Here is a 22970-nt window from a genome sequence, read left to right on the forward strand (position 1 = left end):
GAGATGTAAACGTGATAGACTGACGGATATACAGAAGAGAGCTCATGATAAAACAATTATCATTTACCACTTTTAAGTGAAAATTAATGAAATTCAAAACACCTTCTTTCTTGCTTTCAGTGATTTTAAATCAAGTGATTGGATGTTGAGTTAATCATAGCTCGCGTGGATTGTCTTTCTTTTCACATCGTTCATCCTAATTAGGTCTTCTATTGTTTTGTTTTTCTGAACGTTTGGCGCTTGTCACGTGACAGGGAGTATTAGAACAAAGTCAGGATCAATTATTCCGACAAATACATTCCAGTATTTCAACTGGACACATTTCAAGTTTCTAATATATTTTTCTATTGCTCTAAATTCTTTATAATTTTTTCCCCTTCGTATCTGACAAGCATTATCCACAAGCTACGCAAAATAATATATATATGGTACCAGTAGAATCATTTGTTGAGAAACTAAAGACAACAGTCTTGTAACTTCTTCACTCCCTGAGAAGCTTTCTCCATGAGGTAACCGACAAATACGCTGAGTGGTTGTCAATCACAATGATTTAATATCACGAGACTAAATCACGTCATCGTAACCCAGTCTCCCCCCACTCACTGGAAAGCTATCAAATAACTTTTAGAAACAAACTCATAGAACAGCTTGCGGTGATCAAATGTCTTAAATTAATTAGAAGGTACTGTAAGAGCACGAAGACTTTTAAATCGTTTCTAACACTCCAAAAGTAAATAAATTCTTTTATTTGGAAAGCAAACATTAAATAAATATAAATAAATATTACTAGTAACACAGACTCCTTAATATTAGTTGATTAGTTAAAAACTATTGTGTCACATGCTTGGAATGAAACATTTTAGTACATAAAAATAGTGTGTACAGACTACAATTACTTTAAGTTAAAAAAAAATGTCAATGTTTTAAAACCTAATCCAGTCCACTATTTTAAGATACGTATACATGATAATGTGTAAAAAAAAAAAAAAAAAGACTAATACAACAATCAATACAATAATACAACCCATGGCCCATATGGGACTAACTCATTATATATTGAGAGTAAAAATTTTAAATGGGAGAAGTATGCCTTTGTGGAGTGCCTCCTGAGAACTCAGGCCATGTTCCATAGCTGCAAGAGGCCCCTACAAGATTCTGGACATAAAACATTTCTTCAGAAGGAGAACTGTATGTAAAGTAGCCTGGAAACTAATGTCCAGTTCCTCTCAGACTGGTCATCTGCAAACTTGATCAATAGGAAGCAGAAGAAGATATACTGAGATATATCTTTCATAAGACTGGAACACTGAAGTTTTTTAGGAAGGTTCAATACTGAGAATGAATTTATATATATATATATATATTTACGTAAGAGATATTTTATTCGCTGATGACGCAGCGGTAGTGGCACACACACACAAGAGGTGCTTCAGTCACTAATGTCCCGCTTCTCTCAGGCTTGTAAAGAAAATGGCTTAACTATTAGCATGAAGAAAACAAATGTTATGAAACCACCTGCTACAGCACCACCCTCCATCCTCATAGATAACAAGCTGGACGCCGTAAATGAATTCTGCTATCTAGGATCCACAATTCAAGATGACTTATCTCTAGAAGAGGAAATAATAAAAAAAAAACGCATATGGTAGGATGCCTCGACCTTCGCTAGACTCAGGCCAAGAGTTTTGGAAAACCAGAAGCTCACTACAGTGACCAAAATGGAAGTCTACAAGGCATGCGTTATGAGTACACTACTGTATGGCAGTGAATCATGGACTAAACTAAACTCATTCCATTTGAGATGTCTCCGTAGGATCTTGAATGTCACATGGAAAGAAAAAGTGTGCAATACTGAGATCCTTGCGCGATCAGGTCTTCCCAGCATCTCAGACAACGCGTTTGCGCTGGCTTGGACATGTTCGTCGGATGGAAGACAAGCGCATCCCGAAAGTCATCCTCTTATGGTCAACTCGCGACTGGCACAAGAAAAACTGGTCGCTCCCACCTCCGTTACATAGATGTAATAAAACGTTACCTCAAATCAGTGAACATCAATACTGACCATTGGGAAGACATAGCTCTAGACCGCACCAGATGGAGAGAGACAGTGACCAAGAAAGCTATGGACAGTGAAAGAACATGAGTCTCAGCTCAAGTAGAAAAACGTACAATACGAAAAATGGCCAGCTCATCTACCACCGAAGTAAAAGCCACCTTAACCTGTGATATTTGTGGACGGGAGTGTCTCTCCAAAATAGGGCTCCACAGCCACATGAGGAAATGTGCGAGATGAACCATAGTCTACGACTGAAGGAGGCAAATCAGATAAATTTTCATTTGGTTAAGACAAATTGTATCAGAAAGCAGTGAAATGAAAATAGGGTTTAAACAATAAATAACTTAACATTATTTCATATATACCACACTTGGGTCTCAAAGTTTATTAATAAGTGAAATGAATAAATAAGCTTCGTGTTCTGTTTAAATTTATATAACAAAACACTAATTCTGACTAAACCATTCTAAACTTAAAAAAAAAACTATGAAACTAATAGATAATTATAAAACCTAAAATTAACTACTTGTATACCTCATTGGCTAATATTTAAGCCTTCTATTGTGGAGGCGTGAAACCACAAGTTTGATGTCAGCTTTTAAAAATAATGCTTTTGAAAAGGAAGCTCAGAAGCCTTCTCCCAGATACAACCCAACCCCAACTGCTCCAAAAAAAAAAGAGTTGGACCATATCACACTAAGCAAGCTATAAGCATGAAAGTTGTGCTACACAAAAACAAATTATAAAAAATATTTCCAATCACACAAATTTATTACTGTTAGTCTAGAATCCCTAGATCTATTAAAATTATTACATGATTCAAACTAATGGATGTATGATCCAATGAAAATCAATTCATTTTCTCAAAAGTAACATTTCCAGAGTCCTGTGACTATATCAATATTAATACATTCTACAGGATTTATAATAAAGAAACACTATAACAAACTTTAAAAAAATGCTTTTTAAAAACAAGATGCTAAAACCAGCATCCAATCAGATATTTTGTTTGCTGATGTAGATCACAATACAGCAACTAGGGAGGTAGAACATAAATAACACAGTACATTCATGGCATGGGAAATAATGAAATGATATTAATTACAACATACCTGAGGAAGGCATACAGAAAGTGAATGCAAGAAATGATCGAAGAGCAAATTAATCCACAGGTTCAGAGTCTTAGCTTTCTCTAATTCATCAATAAGTCAAATTTAAAAATGTTTGTTTTTGCATTGGGGAATTACAAATGATTCTCTAAAATGTTCATGAAAAGCCTGATGGTTTTCATCTGTGTTCAAATTGTAATCTATAAATAAATATATAACACTACATAAAGCAAGCTGCTAACATTCTTCCATTTTTTAAATATTTTGTTAAGTACAATTATTTTTGATTGATACAGCATCAACATAGGTCATGGCTTTCATTTAAATTCTTCTTTCATGGCATGCATACACATTATAATTGAACAAGCTTTATTAACCTACCAGGTAGATCAGAAGTTTTACCACCTACCAAATGTCTAAGCAGAACATGAAAGTTCAAAGAAAAATAGAAATAGAATCAAAATGAAAAAGAAGAGTAAAAATTTATAGAAAATATTAAAATGAAGGAAAAAAATGTAGAGAAAATATTAAAATTCAATGGTTCCCTTCATCATTTTTGTCCCACTTTCAAGTGATGGGTAGCAACACAATGTTTGGTTCCCTTCACCCTTTGTCCCACTTTCAAGTGATGGCTAGCAACACAATGTTTGGTTCCCTTCACCCTTTGTCCCACTTTCAAGTGATGGGTAGCAACACAATGTTTGGTTCCCTTCACCCTTTGTCCCACTTTCAAGTGATGGCTAGCAACACAATGTTTGGTTCCCTTCACCCTTTGTCCCACTTTCAAGTGATGGGTAGCAACACAATGTTTGGTTCCCTTCACCCTTTGTCCCACTTTCAAGTGATGGGTAGCAACACAATGTTTGGTTCCCTTCACCCTTTGTCCCACTTTCAAGTGATGGCTAGCAACACAATGTTTGGTTCCCTTCACCCTTTGTCCCACTTTCAAGTGATGGGTAGCAACACAATGTTTGGTTCCCTTCACCCTTTGTCCCACTTTCAAGTGATGGCTAGCAACACAATGTTTGGTTCCCTTCACCCTTTGTCCCACTTTCAAGTGATGGCTAGCAACACAATGTTTGGTTCCCTTCACCCTTTGTCCCACTTTCACAATGTTTAAGTGTTTTTGTTCTCTTGGATGCTTTAAATGCACTTTTATAGACCACAAAGACATATTCAACTATTAGGAAGTATTAAAATTTAAAAAAATAATTATTCTTAAATAAATTGTATTATCTAAAAATGAGATACAAGTTTCTGACAATACCAGTAATTTGGTTTAAAATGCAAAAATTCGAATCAATGACATCTTCTGAAAGCCCTTTCAAGTTTTAATCATTTTATTAAATTAAATAAGTATTATAAAATCAAACTTTGATTTTTATAAGATTCAAAGTATTCATGAAGTATATTTCTGTAAATGTGATGTTACTAACCATTGCACTACTTCAAAGATACAAATCCATGGCAGTAAAACACTATTGTACCCCTTGAAAAACATGTTACAATCACAATTATCTAACAAGAATTTTTCAATAACAATACAAATAATAAATTAAATAAATTAGGAATCTATGTCAAACTGGAGGCCAAACTGGCATCTGATTCCACTTTTGGCAAAACAAAGTCTTGTGTATCTGGCTTAAGTATCTCAATAAGATAGTACAACTTCTTTGATCTCACCCAGCTGTGAGTATTGTCAAACCTCACTATATCTGAAGCATAAACAATAAAATTGGCTATTTAAAGAAAATATAATCACTTGTTGTTTTTCTAACCATCTAATACTAAGCAGCCAATGTGCATTCATTTATTATAGACATATTATTTCTTCATTGCTTAACTATTTTGTAATTATTGTGTCCATAGAAGAAATAATGTTATTATTGTGTCCTTAGAAGAAATAATGTTATGATTGTGTCTATTCACTATATAAAGTCCAACGTAAAAAGCCATCACAAGGTTTGAATGGGGTACTTGAACTACATGTCAGAAGCATTGTGAACTAGGCTTTGAATTTACCACTTGTAACTTTCTCACAAGGTAATACAAAAATCCAAATCTATTTATCATTATTATTTTAACTATGTTTTTTTTATGATTAATTCATTTCAATTACAGTTTATCTTTCTCACACTGACATCTACTGCTTTTATTTTCATTAAAAGCATATTCTCTCTTTTTTCATTTTTCTTTCAGTTACAATAATAGCTGGAAGAAATTAAGCTATTTAGTTGGTATAAAACCTGTTTAACATTTCTTTTTTTTTTAAACCTTAGAAAAGTTTGATGGTGCAATTATATCACAAGATATCGAGACTTGCAAGATTATAATATATATTGTGTACATATTTGGTTATGTCATTGATTCAATCCAACTATGTAGCATTTCAATCAATGAAAAAAAAAATGTTTAATGATAATATTCTTTAATAAATGTTTAGAGTTCACTTACAAGTTCCTGGATGTTTACAATGCATGCTACCTTCCTCTGGGAACATGTGACTGTTGACTTTTTGGGATGTTATTATAGGCTCCATGTCACCAGCTTTCTGCTTTTTGTCTTCTGTCCTTCTGTAGATTCCAAAACCTATATCAAAACCATCTGTTTTAAACTGCCACCTATGAAATAATGTTTTTTAAAATTGTCATTTATGTATTTATTATGAACCTGAAAATTCATCACAAAAACAAAATTTAGGAGTGCACACTTTCAGAAGACTGTAAGTAGTTATTGCTACACATATATCACATAAAATAAAAAAAATTTTTACTTTTATTATTTGCCTTAGGTATAGAAAAAATAATATATTTTCAAGATCGAAAATCAAAAACAATTTTTATTCGCAATTTATATTAAAATCTTTGGTAGCAGATTGAATTTGGTAATTGGAGCTGCTTGACTAGTTATTAACTTATGACCTAACTGGTACCAGTAAAATAATCATTGAATCAGCAAAGTTTACAAATTTTATTATAAACATGACATATCATATTATTTTGTTAGCCATTTGCCAAATATCAGAATCTAAAAGTTTAATATTTGACAAAATTTCATTCCCTGAAGGTAAAAAAATTATTAAACATAAATGGTTATTTACTTCACAATGACATTTTTTAAAAATATTGTTCATACATACCTGAGTGCACTCCCAACTTCATCAATACTGAAGTCCAACTGCAAAGATGACCCTCGACCCACAGTAGCCTCTGTGAAGCCAGTCAAATCGACTATATTGTTTTGTTGATAGTAAGATTTTGGAACTTCACCTCCAGGGTTGATCTATGTTCAATGAAAAATAAACATAAATTAAGTTATCCCTGCATAGAGTGTCTTATCCCATGGATGTTTCTAATAAGTTATAACATTTAAGAAGGAAACTGTGCTGCTATTTTATGCAATTATAAATATGGTTATTTTCCTTTTAAATGATGAAAGAAACACTTTCAAGCCTTAGTAAATGTGACATTGGTCCACAGAATGTTTTATAAATTGTCAAATCTAATTTTTAGCCTTTTTAAGCAAAATATTGTGAGTAAAAAATTTGTTTTTAATCACATTTTTTTAGTCCAATAGAAAATTTCAATTGTGAAATTTATACATATTCTAAAGATCTGTTTTTATGCAGATAATGTAAGAACCATAACCATGAGGAATGATTTATTAAATTACAGAATGTCAGAAAAATATCTTTGTATAAGTTTAGATCACATTCCTTTAGTACTTATTTATTTATAAAACAAAAAAACATGAGCAATAAGGATGCGTTTTTTTTTTATAAGTTATGCTATGGACAGAATATCACAACAGTTTTCACCCAAGAGTAAATTATATACATAAGGTTTTTGTGTTGGTCTAGAGACAATGTTTTCCAATTTAAATCAAGTAGATTGAAGTCACCCATAATAATAATAATAATAATCTTTATTGTCCGTATGGAAATTTGTCTTACAATTTGTGCATTACACCAAACAAAAAACATTATAACTATAAGAAACCAAAGTGTACATTCACACCAGACGCACTCATAATTTACATGTGACAAAGTTTATATCAGATTGTTCTTATTTAATGATTTGATTGCCAGGGGAATAAAAGAGTGCTTGTGTCTGTTTGTCTTTGCCATCTGTGTCTTGTATATCTTTTGTGATGGTAAAATCACAAAATCCTGACACAAAGGGTGATTCTTTATTTTGAGGATCTTGTTAGCTTTTTTATAGATATTTGTCTCAAACAACTGCCCAAATGGGGTTTGTTTTTTGCCAATGATTTTACCAGCAGCATTTAGGATTCTATAAAGTTTATTTTTATTTTTAATGCTCAGATTGTCATACCAGGCAGTGATATTGAAACTTAAAATATTGCAAATGTGTACATAGCCAAGGCCTTTTCGCTAACATTAAACGAGGACAGTTTAGTAATCGTAATCTTAGCTGCCCTTCTTGCTGATATAATCAGTATTTGCAGTAAAATATTGTCTAGGATAGAACCAAGGTATTTAAAGGTTTGCACTATTTCAATAGTCTCTCCAGCTACAGAAACTATATCATTTTCCTTCTTTTCCCTTCGAAAATCGATTATCATTTCTTTGTTTTTTTTTTACATTTAATAATACAAAAAAAAAATGTTTTTATTTTTTCCTTCCTATATTTAAATGATTGCATAGTTCTTGCATATGTTCTTAACTAGAATTTGGTGGTCTATAACTGACTATTATTAGGGATGTTGAGGTGGTGTTCATTTTGCAAAATGTTGATTCAATATTTTCGGTGTTACAATTTTTGAGTTATAAATTTCAGGATTTCACCAAGTTTCTGTTCCTGCAATTATGTCTGGCTTCTCACAGTCGTTCGGACTTATTGATGGTCTCAGGCTCAAACCCTGCCCATTGTCATGCGGGAAGTTTGGACAAGGAAGTAAATTAGCATCAACTCTTACATACTACATACATATTAAACATAAATAAACAGCAGCACCAGGGACTTAAGACTTAGAATTATCAAATAGGTCTACTAGATCTTAGATTATTATTATTATTATTTAGGATATTTGATTTATCTTCCCAATAAAATATTAGAGCTAGGGTCAGTATAAGATCTATAAGTATTGTTACTATTGACTGGATAATTGATTAGTATTCACATGTAGATATAAATCCAGTCAGAGTAGTTTTAGACTAAAAGTTATATTACTTATCAAGAATAATGCTAGATTACCTTATATCTTTAATTTAAAGTTATTAGGTTCTTAATAAAATAGATTTCTATGAATTTTGGTTATTTAAATACATCAAATTTAACTCATTTTTGAATCCCTAAAAACAAAAGCCAAAGTGACACATGAAGCACAACGCATCAAAGCAAAATATTCATATTGATATTTGCAATGACTTATAATAAGTAGCAAAACTTACTTTGGATGGACACCTTGGGTTTCCATCAGGGTCAACACAAGTTCCCCCCCAGTGTGCCGGAAGCTGGTCAGCATCTATATGCTGAAGAAGAACCTCTTTATAGTTGGCTAAAAGAAAAACAGGTTGAATGTACATTTACATTTTTTCAATATATGTACATCAACATTTAAATAAAGTGTTTCTGTGAAACAAGTCCCACCACAATGAGCTGCTATATCTTGTGGAAATATTTCTTTAGTTTTGGAAAAACGCTTGAGATATAGACCAAAAAAACTAAATTAATCATACTCTGGAGACTGGATAATTTTGTCAATCAGACCAATAAGGTCACTAGCAGAATGACAGTCATAATATTAATATGCTGTCACTGCCAATCAAATTTTTTACAAATAATTGTCTTAGTGTGGGCGAAAACTAAAATATTCTCAAATTTAGTTAGTTAGAACTGTTCTAAATAGAAGTTAAACTCTTTCAGTGCGAATTTTTTTGATCGAAAAAAAAATGGAGTTTTCCGGAACGAACACAAATTTTCAAAGGGGTTGCGTTACTAAAACAACTATAACTTTTTTATTTTATTAAATTATCTAACATATTTGATTTGATTTTAAAGGAAAATGAATGGGCTAAAAAAGTATAGTAAATCAAATAAATTATTCAAACAAAAATGTTTTTCATTAATTTTAAACTGAGTACAGAAAAAGAAAATATTTTTAAAATTCATTACAAAATCGTTATACTTAAAGATTTAACCTTTGAATTAAACATTTAATCTACAAATATTTTAAAAATCGCAATACTAAACGCATTTAGTCACTTTAAATTTCATAAAAGATGAGCAAATGCACTAAGAAATAGTATTATTTACATTTTTTTGGGTCCCGGGAAATAAACTAAAAAAAAGAAGAGGAACCATTAACATAATGTTGTCTTTTTTTTTTTAAACATGTTGGTACTGCATCAAATTTACTATCAAAACAAAGAACAATCACTCCCACATCCAGGAAATATAAAAAAAAGAGAGAAATAAAAAGTTTAACATAAAAAAGATAGTGAAATTAATATTATAAACCAAGTTACTAGCTGAGAGTAATGCCGCACTCACCAGCGCTAGCGAAGTTACTCACTGAGAGTAACGCCGCACTGAAAGAGTTAGAATGAATATATACATATGAAACAATGGAATGAAGGCAAAGTATACTCTAACAACCTAAATGAGTGATGTCAATCATTAAATAATCAGATACATTACTAGAAAAGTAAGCAAGCAAACGTTTTAAAGCCATGAAAAAAAAAGCTAAAATAAAAACATAAAAAAATTTGCTTATGTACAACAAATACCTATGGTCATTTTTTAAGTCTAAGAAAATGGAAAAAACACCATTGCGCCATTAAAAGGAGAAGATATCTTAACACAAAATGATAATGAAACTAAAGCTAACATCCTAAATAAATACTTTGCATCAGCACTGTCAGCCCCAGGAGACAAAGACATATTATTTAATTTGAACCAAGTAGACAACATAGGAGATATAGATGTACATACAAGAAAAGGGAATCCAAAAACTATTACCCAACATCAAACCGAATAAAGCATCTGGAATTTATGGTATATTATTTCAGCTAGATAACTCAAAGAACTAAGCAAGGAGCCAACACCAGTGTTCAAAATACTTTTTCAGGCATCTCTTAACCAGAGCAGAGTACCAAGGGACTGGAAAGAAGCTAATATCCCCCCCCTATTTAAAAAAGGAGAAAAATCTGACCCAGGAAACTACAGACCAGTATCACTTACCAGCATCACAAGTAAAATCCTAGAACGCATAATATGTAGCAACATCATAAACCAATAAGACAAACATAATGTCCTTACTCCATACCAACATGGCTTTAGGAAATATAGATCATGTGAAACACAACTAATAGAACTAATTGATGATTTTTCAAAAGGTTTAGATGATAGTGAGGAAATAGATGCTATCTTACTAGATTTTTCCAAGGCTTTTGACAAAGTTCATCACCATAGTTTGCTTAAAAAATTAAAATATTTTGGCATTGATGGTCCATTACATCAGTGGATTAAAGATTTTCTGATAGGGAGAGAAAAAACTGTTATAATAAATGGCTCTAAATCAACACAAATAACGGTAAACTCAGGTGTACCTCAAGGAACAGTCTTAGGTCCACTACTATTTTTAATTTACATAAAGGATTTACCAAATTGCATTAGTTCAGGAACAAAAGTCAGATTATTTGCAGACGATTGCATAATATATAGAACAATAAAAACAGACAAGATACAGAAATTTTAAAAAGAGAATTAGATGATTTACAGAAATGGTATTCAAATTGAAGCATGTCTTTCCACCCAGAAAAATGTCAATTATTAAGAGAAACAAAAAAACTAAAGCAAATTAACTCCACTTATCTTATTCATGGTAAATTAGTAACACAGAATAAAAATGCAAAATACCTAGGTGTTATAATAAATGAAAAACTGCCATATTGATGAAACTATTAAAAAAATCAAACAAAGTATTAGGGTTTATTAAAAGAAATTTCTATAAATCAAATAAGAACATGAAACTAAAAACATTGGTTAGGCCAATAATAGAATATGCATCCTCCGTTTGGGACCCCTCAACTCAAGAAAACATTAAGAAACTGGAACAGACACAAAATAGAGCTGATCTCAAAAACGGCTCTTACGATTTTCCTAGATAATTAACAGACACAAAATAGAGCAGTGAGATTCATAACATTTGACTAGAGTAACACCTTCAGTAAAATCACTAAATTTATAAAGCCTTCAGGATACAAGACTTAGAGTAAAGTAGCAATTATAGATAAAACACTGAACCATAATCTTCAAATACAAAATTTAATAAAGTACTCAGAAAGACACAAAGAGAAAGACACATTCCTCGTACCATATGCTAGACCAAATTTGTACAAATGCTCTTTTTTCCCTAGCACTATTAGAGCATGAAATGGGTTTCCTGAGCTAGCCAGGAAAACCAGTAACTTGGCAGAATTTAGGTCATTGGTTAATATGCATGACTAAATGCATGACACGTAGGATGTAATCATCTTCTTTTTTGAAGTAATGTCTGTATCATATAAGATAAGATAAGATTTACATTTCTTAAAACTTCTGATTCTCATTAGTGACAAAAACATAAAAACATTGAAGTAACTTACCACCACAGATGGTAACTTTCCTGACAGTCTCTTCACTGAGAAAAGGTTTAATCAAATTGAAGGCAATGGGGAACACTCTGGGAGCTGATGTGTATGTAAAACAATTTTTTTAATATCCCAAATACAAACAAATTGAATTTATATTAAAGTGAATGCTGAAAATAAATAAATGTGGACATACACCAATATGTGTAAAGAAAGCTTAAATTAAACTGTATTCCCTTATCATTTGAATTTCTCTTAAAATCTTTAACTATTATATAGCTAAACCTACTTATAGAAATCATTAAAAGATTGACACACACTATATACTAACCAATAATACAGATTATAATCTGAATTCAATAAATTTCACAGTAATAAACTTAACATGAAGCTTGAACATGACTTTTTATTGACCCTAAAACAAGATAGTCTCATCTATATAGAGGTTTTCAAACCAAAAGTTCAAGAATGTACTTTTTCTGGAAATTTCTATTGCCCTTTCATTAATTTAGTCTTAAGTGTAGAGACTCAAAGGTCTGAGAAGCCAATTCATAAATAAATTTCCTGTTTACACTTTTATCTTACACCACAACAACTTCCATGACAAGGAATTGCAAAGCCATATTTATAATTTTTCATAACCTTATTACATGTCATGGTAAAACTAAGAGACTTTTAACCCTTTCTCCAATTTCTGGGTCACATCTTAATACTCAATGGTTTCACCATTTGACTCCCTGTTATTATGCAGCTAATGTAAGACATGACTAAATATCAAAAGTCGTTCTTCAAGATACACTAGAGGGAGCACAAAGAAAATATCGTCCAAAAAAAACCTGGCTCGATAATGTAAAAGAATGGACTGGCCACTTTCTTGATATTGTTACGAATCTCACTATCCAGGCTCTCTGCAAACTGCACCATACACCACCAACTTAAATAACTTGACAACTCAGGGCTCCAAAGTAACAAAACACTTTAATGTAAAATACAATAGACAACACGTAACACAGACTGTACAAATATTTCTCCGTTAATAGCCGCATCAACTCTTGCACTGGCCTCTTGGTCTCGTTCCGGGCTTGCACTGGGTTCAACAGTTCAGGACTGACTTCACACACTGGGCTCGTTGTGTCAGACTCGATCACAGACTAAGATCAAGAAGCTGTTCCTCTTGACTGTACTTGACAGTACTCCGCACTGAACCGTCGTAATGCTCCATACAGAACCACACTGCTGAACCTCACTGAACTGTGCTGTAGTCGACCGGACTGTAGTGAACCCTTTTCTGAACCGTTTTGACTGTGACACCTCCGCTCTTTATATAGGGTCCCTAATGGCCTTCTAGAATCGGACGGAACGTCGCTAGACCATTCTGGGTGGTCAGATGACTACATCCCTCGTGACGCTCCTGATCTCTGTTCACAACCCCGATCCTTCCCGAACCGTCATGTTGACACTCGTCTCGGCTGACCGTCGTAACTTGTCACGGTTGACTGCTCCTCTAGTGCTGGCCTGGGGCGATTAGCGTCAGCTGACTACACACATACCACTACCCCCATCTGTGTCACCACCAGGTTTATAACAATATTCTGCTGCAGACCGGGAAAAGAGGATGGATTCGGTTACGTGAACTGTCACAGCACAGATGAGATGAGAGAATGTTGCCAGAAGCAAAGCTAAGAATTGAAGATAATTTTGCTCAACAGTATGTACTAAGAACTAGTAACAGTTGATCTGATCTCAAAAATTGTGAATGTTTTAAGATTTATTTTTAGATATAATCTTTCAAGGCAATATTATCATACCATTAAGGACATATGTTCTTTTCAGTGTCTCTGGATAATTGTCTTCAAATATTGTTAAAATATCTGTAAATACATCTATACCTGTCAAAATATTAAAAAAACAAAACATTTAATCACAATAAGTTTTTGTACAAAAGTTCCTACTTATCTATATAAATAAAAGTTCAATTCATAGAATCAAATACTCACCAGGTTTCCATAGATGCTTAAGACCAAATTTCTCCAAGTCAAATAATATCACAATTTGGTCCACTCGTCGACCTTGCTAAAAAAAAAATACAAAACAATTTTAAACTTTTGAGCAATCTTTTATTTGCCATATTTTTTTTAAACAAATAATTAATTTTTAATACTCAAGAGCTATTGTTCTACAAAATCTATTACATAAAGTTTAGGTACAAAGGTAAAAGAATTTTACCTTTTCAGATAGAATATCAAACAATTTGTAGAACTCCTCTAATAGCTGAATTTTACTCTTAAGGATATCTTGCTTTTTTATTGACATCAGTAATCCTTTAGAAATATATTGTACTTAAAATTATGATAAAAGTTAATGCAAATAATTAACACTTTTTTTAGAAAAAAAACTTGACTACCATCAAAATTTACTTTAAGAAACAAATAATAAATAAAGACAACAAACAAACAAAAAAACACTTTATTAATGGAAGAAAGAAGATACATAGGTTTTTTATATTTCAACTCACTTCCATGTAGTGGAAAAGACATTTGAAAAACAAAGTAAGTAAAAACATATGCACTATTACAAAATAAAGATTTATAATACTATTAATAAAAAGTTTTAATTATTTCTATTATCCGTGTGAAATCTGTTTTACAAATGTACATTACAAATAACAATACATAATTAGAACAAACAATTTGTACAATAGCACACAAACATATACATCCATACCCCAGTTTTTCTTAAACATTACAATTGAAATTTACAACAGTAAGTTACATTTTATTCAATGATTTAATTGTTACTGTGATGGGTGTCTTGTATCTTCTTTATGAAAAGTTTTAAATTATGAACAAGAGGGAGATTTTTTATGCTTTAAATTTTTATAGCTTTCTTTGCAACGTTTTTATGAAATAGGTGTCCGAGTGATGTTTGTTTGCAGCCTTTGATCTTACTAGCAGCAATTAGTATATTAATTAAAACATTTTATGTTCGAATTGCCATACCAGGCATGTTGATGTTGAAGCTTAAAATACTGCATATGTATTGTAAGACAATGACATGGCTTTCTCACTAACACTAAAGGAGGATATTTTTCCTAGTAGCCTTAATCTTTGTCCTAAAAACAAAGGTTAAATCAACTCACTCTGTCTGTCTGGTACAAAGTTTGTATACATAATTTCTCCCACACCCAATCTCAGATAAAAACTGAAATTTTGTACAATTATTTCTTTTAACCCCAACATATTAATCAATAAAAAAAATTAACCCACTGGTTAATTAACTATTAGTAATTAATTATTTTGTTTGGTATCGCAAATAAAGGAAGAAATTTGTACTTGATAAGCTGAATTAGTCTCCTTTATAGGTCATCTTAGTGAACACAACATGAAAAATAAGACGAGACTATAGAAACAATAGATAACTATACATTATTCCATGTTCAAAGGCTGTCTACTAGCAGAGTGGTTACGATGTTGGATTGAGAAGCCTGAGAATGCTTGAGCCATGAGTTTGAATCAGGCCATTACCCCTTTTTAAATTTTTTTTTATGCTTTTTTTTATTGATAATCTAGATCTATTGCAAATTTAATTACATGACTGCTCCAAACTAATTGATACAACTATGCCTAATATAAGCTTTGTTTTTTTTGTAAAAGTATTTTTTTTTTATATTTTCTTCTTAGGTGAAGTGTTTGCAATGAAATTTTATTGTCTACAGAGATCTGAGGTACTTAAAGGTTTGAACTATTTCAATGCTCTCTCTTTAGCTATATTTTACAATATCATTATCTTTCTCTTTTTTTTTCAAAAGTCAATTATCATTTTTTGGGTTTTTGTTTACATTCAATATTAAAAAATTGTCATTACAGTATTTCTCTATATTGTGTATCTCTCTTTGCAATTTAGAAGTAGTGTATGGTTAATAATTAGTAATCTAAGTTGCTGAATTAGTGATTCATGGAAAGCATAAAATCAAACATGGTGACTGAAAGAAAAAAAAGCTTTCCTTACACCTTACAAGCTGAGGCTTTTGAGTTTGATTTCTGAAATATAATTTGGGATTAAAGACATGTCACTTTTACTAAGTCTAATGTCATAGACAGTAAAGAGTGTATGCTCTATATCATATAAATCTCCACTGATAATAGCACAAGGAAAACTGTTCTTAAGCATGTGAGAATGTTTTAGAAATGTTTTTTTGAAAAAAAATATTGATATTAAAATTCCTTTCACCTTTCAAGTCAATGTATCCTGTAGGATCAACCCAAATAAGGGATCCTTCTTTATCTTGACCAAATAAGCCCCCAGGATAATATTTTTTCATCACTTCTGGGGGTTGAAAGTCTTCTAAAATAGTATCAACATTGTTTTCTTCCCGCCATCTGAAATGCTGTAAAAAAAATTTTTAATCTGTACAGAAGGTTTAATTTCAATGTTCAAAATATAGAATGTAAAGAGACTTAGTTTAAAGGGGAATAAACGAAGTACTATAACAACTTTGAAATAAAACAGTTTGTTCTAATCAAACATCTATCATAGCATTCCTTGATTACAGAGTTAAAAGTTAAAGAGATAGTTAGGCTAAGGTTAAATGATAGCAATATTTCATGTTAAGATAAAGAGATGAATAAAGGGCAATTTTTGCATTTCCAAAAGAGATGTAAAAACTGAATCAGCTCAAAACAAACATTTACTTCTTGACAGCAGGGAATGCACATTTTTTGTTCTATTCTTGGTAAACTCTAATAATCAAACAAAATAATCCATTTAAGGATTGTGAAAAGCCTACACCTATTGAATGACAGACAGGACATGGTAAAAGAATATTTTATTTACTTGGTAAAATATTGTACAGAAACACATCTAATTTCTTACATTTCTTAGCATGGCTTCAGATTTTTTGAGGTCAAACTTTCTAGCTGAAAATACAGTGAAAGAAAATTTAAAATTTGGAAAGTTAAAACAAAAAAAAAGCTATTTACTATTAAAAAGATATTATTCTAACTGAACACAAACAATACTTGGTTGCCCTTTTTTTTCTTTAATACTAAAAATAGCAAATCAAAATCTTACCTCGTAACCACCTTAGAAGATAGTAGTCATCATGATGTGGCTTCAATAAATCACTTACATTTTGTCGAAACTAAGCAAAATATTTTTAAAAATTACAATATTGAAGAAATAATTTTTTTTTAATATATGTGTAGATTAAATTTTTTTTTTTTAAATCTTAATAAACTATTACTTGATGAGTTAATTTGTGTAAGACATAATCTTGCTAGACAAACCATTCATGCAAAAATGAATATCCAGACTGATATTTTACATTTATACAATGCACTGAATATCTACCTTGAGAACCTTAGTTATAGCAATATTTAAAAACACAATCTCATTTTTTCCAAATTAACAAGGCATTTAGACATGGTGTCAACAGAACTGCTAAAACAGGGAGAACATTACATTGTTGGTAGAATGACAATCTCCTAAGTCTGTGCTGGCAATTTTTCAAAGTCCCAGAAGACTGGCAAAAAGGAATAATAATAAAACTCCCCAAAAAGTGCAACCAGGCTGATTGCAACAATTGTAGAGGCATCCTCTTAGTTCCAGGCAAAGTGTTCACTACTGTTTTGCTTAGATGCAGATGAAAGGTACACAGAAAAGCTGGCAGGCTTCAGAAATGACAGATCATGCACTGGGCAGATCTTCATCCTGCGAACCTCATCGAGGAAAGCCTAGAAAACTGACAAGACAAGTTGTGTAGATTTTTAAAAAGCATTAGATAGCATCCATTGTGAATCACTTTGGAAAATTGCAAGACTATATGGTATCCCACAACAATTTGTCTAGACTGGGAAATCTCTACAATAAATCAAGCTGTTGTGTTAGAACAGACGATGGAATAACAGAGTTCTTTAACAACAAAACTGATTAAAGACAAGGGTATATCTTATCTTATCGCTGTTTCTCTTTCTACTTGTCATCAAATATATCATCAAAAACAAGCAAACATGGAATCTTTTAATTATAATATTGTAATGACTTTATCACTATCCAGGCTCTCTGCAAAGTGCACCACACGGCACTACCAACTCAAAGAACTTCACACTCAGGGCTCCAAAGTAAAGTAAGACGTTAATGTCCTATAAATCAAAGCCCATACTGTACAATTTAGCAACACATAATACTGACTGTACCATCGATAACCGTACCACTATATCAAACTCTACTGGCTCTCAACTTCATTAAGAACTTGCACCAGGTTCCATTGTTCAGGACTGACTTCACACACTGGGCTTGTTGTGTCAGACTTGATCGTAGATTAAGATCAAGACTTCGTCTTGTACTCGGGAGGTGTTTAGACTCTACTCCGCAACAAAATGCTGTAATAAGCCTTTCAAAACCACACCACTGAACCTTACTGAACTGAACCAAACCAAACTGTCTTGACTGTGATGACTCCACTCTTTATACAGGATCCACGAAGGCCATCCAGAAACTGACAGAAAGTGGCTCAACCATTCTGGTTGATCATATGACTACATCCGATGTGACTGGCTCGAGTACTATTCACAATACAGTTCCTTCCTGAAATGTTGTATTGTCACTCATCAAGGTTGATCGTCGTTACTGTCTTGGTTGATCATTCATCTAGCACTCGGCCTGTGTAATTTGTGTCAGCTGGCTACACACACAATTACCCCTATCTGCATCACCACCAGTTATAACAATATGTATTAGTAGAACAGATTTTAAAAGTACTTTTTATTTCTAATAGCCAGAATGCAGATGAGAAAACTGGTGCCTAAACCAGGACTACTGAACCAGCAAGGTTTCCCCCTCCCAATAATTCATCTAACCGCATGATACGAAAACATTCACAAAAACAAATTCTAATTCTAATTCTAAATCAAAACATAGATCCAAGCTAATTATTAAAATAAAATAATAAAATATTGTTGGTTGCAAGTTAGCTAATTTGAAAGTTACTATTTTGATATCCTGATAGATGTGTTAACAGAATTAATCTTTTTTTTTTTTTACCTAGTCAAGTTAATGAAAATTCAGCATCAGAAGAAGTAAAATATGTGATGATAAATTTAGCATTGACAAAGCGACCACTATAATTGAAGCTCTCATATAAAAGCTGATGATTTTACTGCTCATGACAAATTTGAGCCTTACTCAGCTTTAGTGCATAAGTGAACTAGGGAATGGAAAAAGTGTGTAGAAAATTACAAACAATAAACTCTGCATGATGGTTGAGTGGTAAAGTGCTTGGATTCCAAACCAAGGGGTTTTGGGTTCAAATCTTGGCGAAGGCTGGGGAATTTCAGGATGCCCTTTAGCTCATCCAAGTCTGATGGGTTCCTGATATTAATTGGGAAAGTAAATAGCAAAATCTGAAAGGGGAACTTTACTTTACTTTTAGGATACACTCTAACTGTTAGTCAGTCCAAAAGAGAACTTCAAATCATCTGGACAGTTACTTTTAAAAATGAACTTCTCTTAAAACTTATTTAAATTCAAGAATGAGTCACAATTCAAATGCTAACAAACCTCTTCTAAAATAGCAGCTTGCTTGTCTGACAATGATCCCACATGGCCACTCATGATTGACACTATGACCAGGTCACTCTGTATGAGAAATACGAAGAAAATTAGCAAACAATAACATTAGTTGGAAAAAATAATGGCAATTTCTCCCTTATAGTTATCTCCCCTCTATCCCCATTTTGTCTTTTGGCCATGTGGCCACTACCTAGATTATCTACACCTTGACTTGCAATATGCATCAAGGACACCAGTACATAGCTGCTTCCTTTGATCAGCACAACTAGGTCCCCTTGTTATTCGTTGCCACCACATTGGTAAACTTCAGCTTAGTTGTGAGATGGAATCGAGATTAACTGGCAGGGACTCTAATCTCAAGCCACTAGTGAACCATACAAACATCTAATGAGACATCTTCCTGTCCTATATCACCTCCTTTGCTATCCACCAAAACTGTGAATTTCTTATAGTTTATATATATATATATATATATGTCTTACTCAGCTGATGCATCATTATAGAATTATACAATAGCCTTAGTACTGGAAATGAGTATGAAGTCAAAAAAGGATTCTTTCATGCTAGTGCACTTTGATACTGAATAGAAATATTTTGCATAGGAATACAAAACTAAATGTGCTAGACAATAATTTTTAAAATGTAGTGCGCACCATACTACCATGATATTTTTGTAAAATCCATCAAAATAAAGACACTGATAAAAATACAGTTTATATGGGGTATTGGTGTGGGAGACAAAAGATGGGCTTGCGATAAGGTCGCTTTATTAGTAGCCTAATAAAACAAGACTATTATTATATATATAGTAGATCTTAGAGTCTAGAAGTACAAGTCTAGAGACACTAGAGTGTCAATAGTATGTTGGATATAGACTTAATTATTAGAACAATAAGAATAACTCATCAACTGAATAATTTAATAAGTTAGATCTCAACTAGATAGTACATCTATAGATCTATCATATTGTTGTAACTCTTGGGTAGGCACTCAATGTTAAGGCAGGCAACTCAACACAGTTTAACAGGAAATAAAGACAGGTGTTTATTCACTAGGACAAACACATAACATCCTTCAACTTCCTCAGAGTCTTGCTACTAATTTACCAGTCCTTTAGACAGCAACCCGAATGTGGACCAACGACAGCCTTCCCCGCTTCGCTCCAGGTCCCTTTCTACAACCTTCAGGCAGCACAAAAGTTGGCTTCTTAGTTTCCAAGCATTCAGACTCTTCACAATCCCTGGTGCACTGTGCTTCTCTCTCTCCTAGTGTCTTCCTGTTTACGTTCACTAGTGCACACCTCAGGCACTGGTGCAAGGCAGGGTTACAACACTACCCCCACCTTAGTCTTTTCGTCCCGAAAAGAAATATGTTCACAGTTGATCAATGCAGGTGGAGGTCGGTCAGTGGGAGTCACAGATTGCATGGAGCGTGCTCGCCACAAAGCGATCCACACTGCTCTCTGCAGGTGCCGTTTTCTCCTTCTCCAGTTGACCAAGTTTCTTTCGACACGATGTCGCAAACGTGGCCTCTCCATCCTGACGGTTGTCGCTGGCGTCAGCCACCTGACACATAGAGTGGTAGTGACAGCTCTTGTTGTTGTTAATGCAGTTGATTCAGAACTGCGCTTTATCAGGCCCTTTCTAAGGATGACTCGTGAAAGAGCTGTAGACCCACATGAAGCCACGCTGTTTAACAAACTGTCAGCCTCAGCCGTCTCAGGGAGAATTGTCTATAAGGCACCTTTACAACGTTTCAGGTGCAAAAGTCCATCAGCTGCAGGGTTCTTCTGACCACCTTCAGAGCCTCTCTCGTTGGTGAAAACAGAAGTATCGAAGTCCACTGGTTTCAGACCCTGTTGATGGGTTTCTTGACATTTGCATTCTCTTTGTAAAGCACCGCATGTACAGATGTTACTTACCGCCTGAATGCAACAATCAAAATTCAAGTTCCCCTCGTAGACACTGGCAGATCGACAGGGGTCCTTAAGGTCCAAAGTGACAGGCTCTAACACAGGCCTAAAGTTGTCCTGTTCTGTCCGGGTCGTTGTGGCACTCAAAGCTGGTACAGCAAAAATTTCAGTTGCGTAGCAGACTTCTTCTATTGCTTCGACTGTCTCTTTCTGTTCATCTGTGTTTTTCTTGTTAAGATTGACGCATTCTTTGTAACTATCAGTACAGCCACAGTCTTGAATGAGTAACGGTTCATTGTTGTTGAATGATGGACTCCTCTCTCTTACTGGATTGATCTGGCCTTGCACGTTACGTATCAGTTTGTCCATAGAATGATTCATCGAATCCTGGAAAGTACAAAGTTCACATAACCAGTTTTGTATGGTGTTCAGCACCTCACCAATATCTGGTTCTACCTCAAACAGGTAGGTCTCGGGATCCTCACCTTCATCAACCAAGTCCTGTCGAAGACTGGCTCTTATCTTTTCTTTGGCCCCAACGATCTTTAGCTCTCTGGCTCGGAGCTCCTCCTTTAACTGTTTGTAGCTCAGTTCATCTAGCTTCCTCAGCATTCCTTTCGTTGAGCTACCTAAATCCCACTTTTGACACCAATTGTTGTAACTCTTGGGTAGGCACTCAATGTTAAGGCAGGCAACTCAACATAGTTTAACAGGAAATAAAGACAGGTGTTTATTCACTAGGACAAACACATAACATCCTTCAACTTCCTCAGAGTCTTGCTACTAATTTACCAGTCCTTTAGACAGCAACCCGAATGTGGACCAACGACAGCCTTCCCCGCTTCGCTCCAGGTTCCTTTCTACAACCTTCAGGCAGCACAAAAGCTGGCTTCTTAGTTTCCAAGCATTCAGACTCTTCACAATCCCTGGTGCACTGTGCTTCTCTCTCTCCTAGTGTCTTCCTGTTTACCTTCACTAGTGCGCACCTCAGGCACTGGTGCAAGGCAGGGTTACAACAATATACTATAATGGTCTATAGTATAGTCCTAGATTAAGATTCTACTAAGACTAAGTCATGTAAGTAAGTCACATTTAATAATTAATTGTGACATCAGTGGTGATTCATTAAGTTAAGTGTTAACTGTTAAGACTTAGACAAAACTTAAAAGTGTATTACTGTACAAACTAATTTACTAATAAAAAAAAGTTATAAAAAATAAAAGTAGAGTCAGCAGAGTAATAAGACTTTAATTTTAATTAGATCTAAGTGTATATACTATAGATCTAGAATCTAAATATTATTATTAAAAATGACTGAACTCAGTCTGGACCTCTGCCTTAAGTTTATCTCTATCTAGATCTAGAATCTAGTCAAGATCTAGATCCAAGTTATAGACGGTCAAGTAAATCTAGATTATCTAGTCTCTCTAATATTTATCTAGAATTCTATTCCAGATCTAGTCTAAGTCTCGGCATCTTGATCTATCTAGGTCTATAGTCTATAAGATCTAGACTCCAGATGTAATGGGTCTGCGCTGCGGTCTTAGTTTCAGGGAAGACTACTCTAGTAATCCCTAAAACCTCTGTTTTAGATATATCATGATCTATCTATTTATAGGCGTAGCCTATAGTTTACCGGTGATGTTTTACTAAACGAGAATTCGGAGAATGAATTGCCGGTATATAATCTACATCTGTTTTGTACGGGGGCGTCGGGGGTGGTCAGCA

General features: G+C 33.4%; 2 protein-coding genes across 4 annotated transcripts; one reads left to right on the plus strand and one right to left on the minus strand.

Annotated features, from left to right (window-relative positions):
* Nucleotides 1-729: 729 nt before the first annotated feature.
* LOC106072750 (SEC14-like protein 2) lies at nt 730-22805 on the minus strand. 3 transcript variants are annotated; one of them, XM_013233192.2, is made up of 13 exons: nt 22574-22805; nt 19319-19396; nt 16832-16901; nt 16634-16677; nt 15992-16148; nt 13988-14082; nt 13759-13834; nt 13570-13650; nt 11777-11860; nt 8579-8685; nt 6305-6447; nt 5620-5786; nt 730-4880 (listed from the first exon to the last, which is right to left on the minus strand). In XM_013233192.2, exons 2-13 carry the CDS (start codon nt 19370-19372, stop codon nt 4738-4740), a joined length of 1221 nt encoding a protein of 406 aa, XP_013088646.1. In that variant the 5' UTR covers nt 19373-19396; nt 22574-22805; the 3' UTR covers nt 730-4737. The 3 variants fall into 3 exon arrangements, with proteins under 3 accessions (XP_013088646.1, XP_013088644.1, XP_055862458.1); XM_013233190.2 differs by having other exon boundaries at nt 22563-22805; XM_056006483.1 differs by lacking the exon at nt 22574-22805 and adding an exon at nt 20437-20597.
* Nucleotides 3755-4285, plus strand: LOC129922139 (uncharacterized). The gene has a single exon (XM_056006836.1). It carries the CDS (start codon nt 3755-3757, stop codon nt 4283-4285), a length of 531 nt encoding a protein of 176 aa, XP_055862811.1.
* Nucleotides 22806-22970: the final 165 nt, after the last annotated feature.

This window comes from Biomphalaria glabrata, chromosome 12 (assembly GCF_947242115.1).
Source record: "Biomphalaria glabrata chromosome 12, xgBioGlab47.1, whole genome shotgun sequence".
NCBI classification, from domain to species: Eukaryota; Metazoa; Mollusca; class Gastropoda; family Planorbidae; genus Biomphalaria; species Biomphalaria glabrata.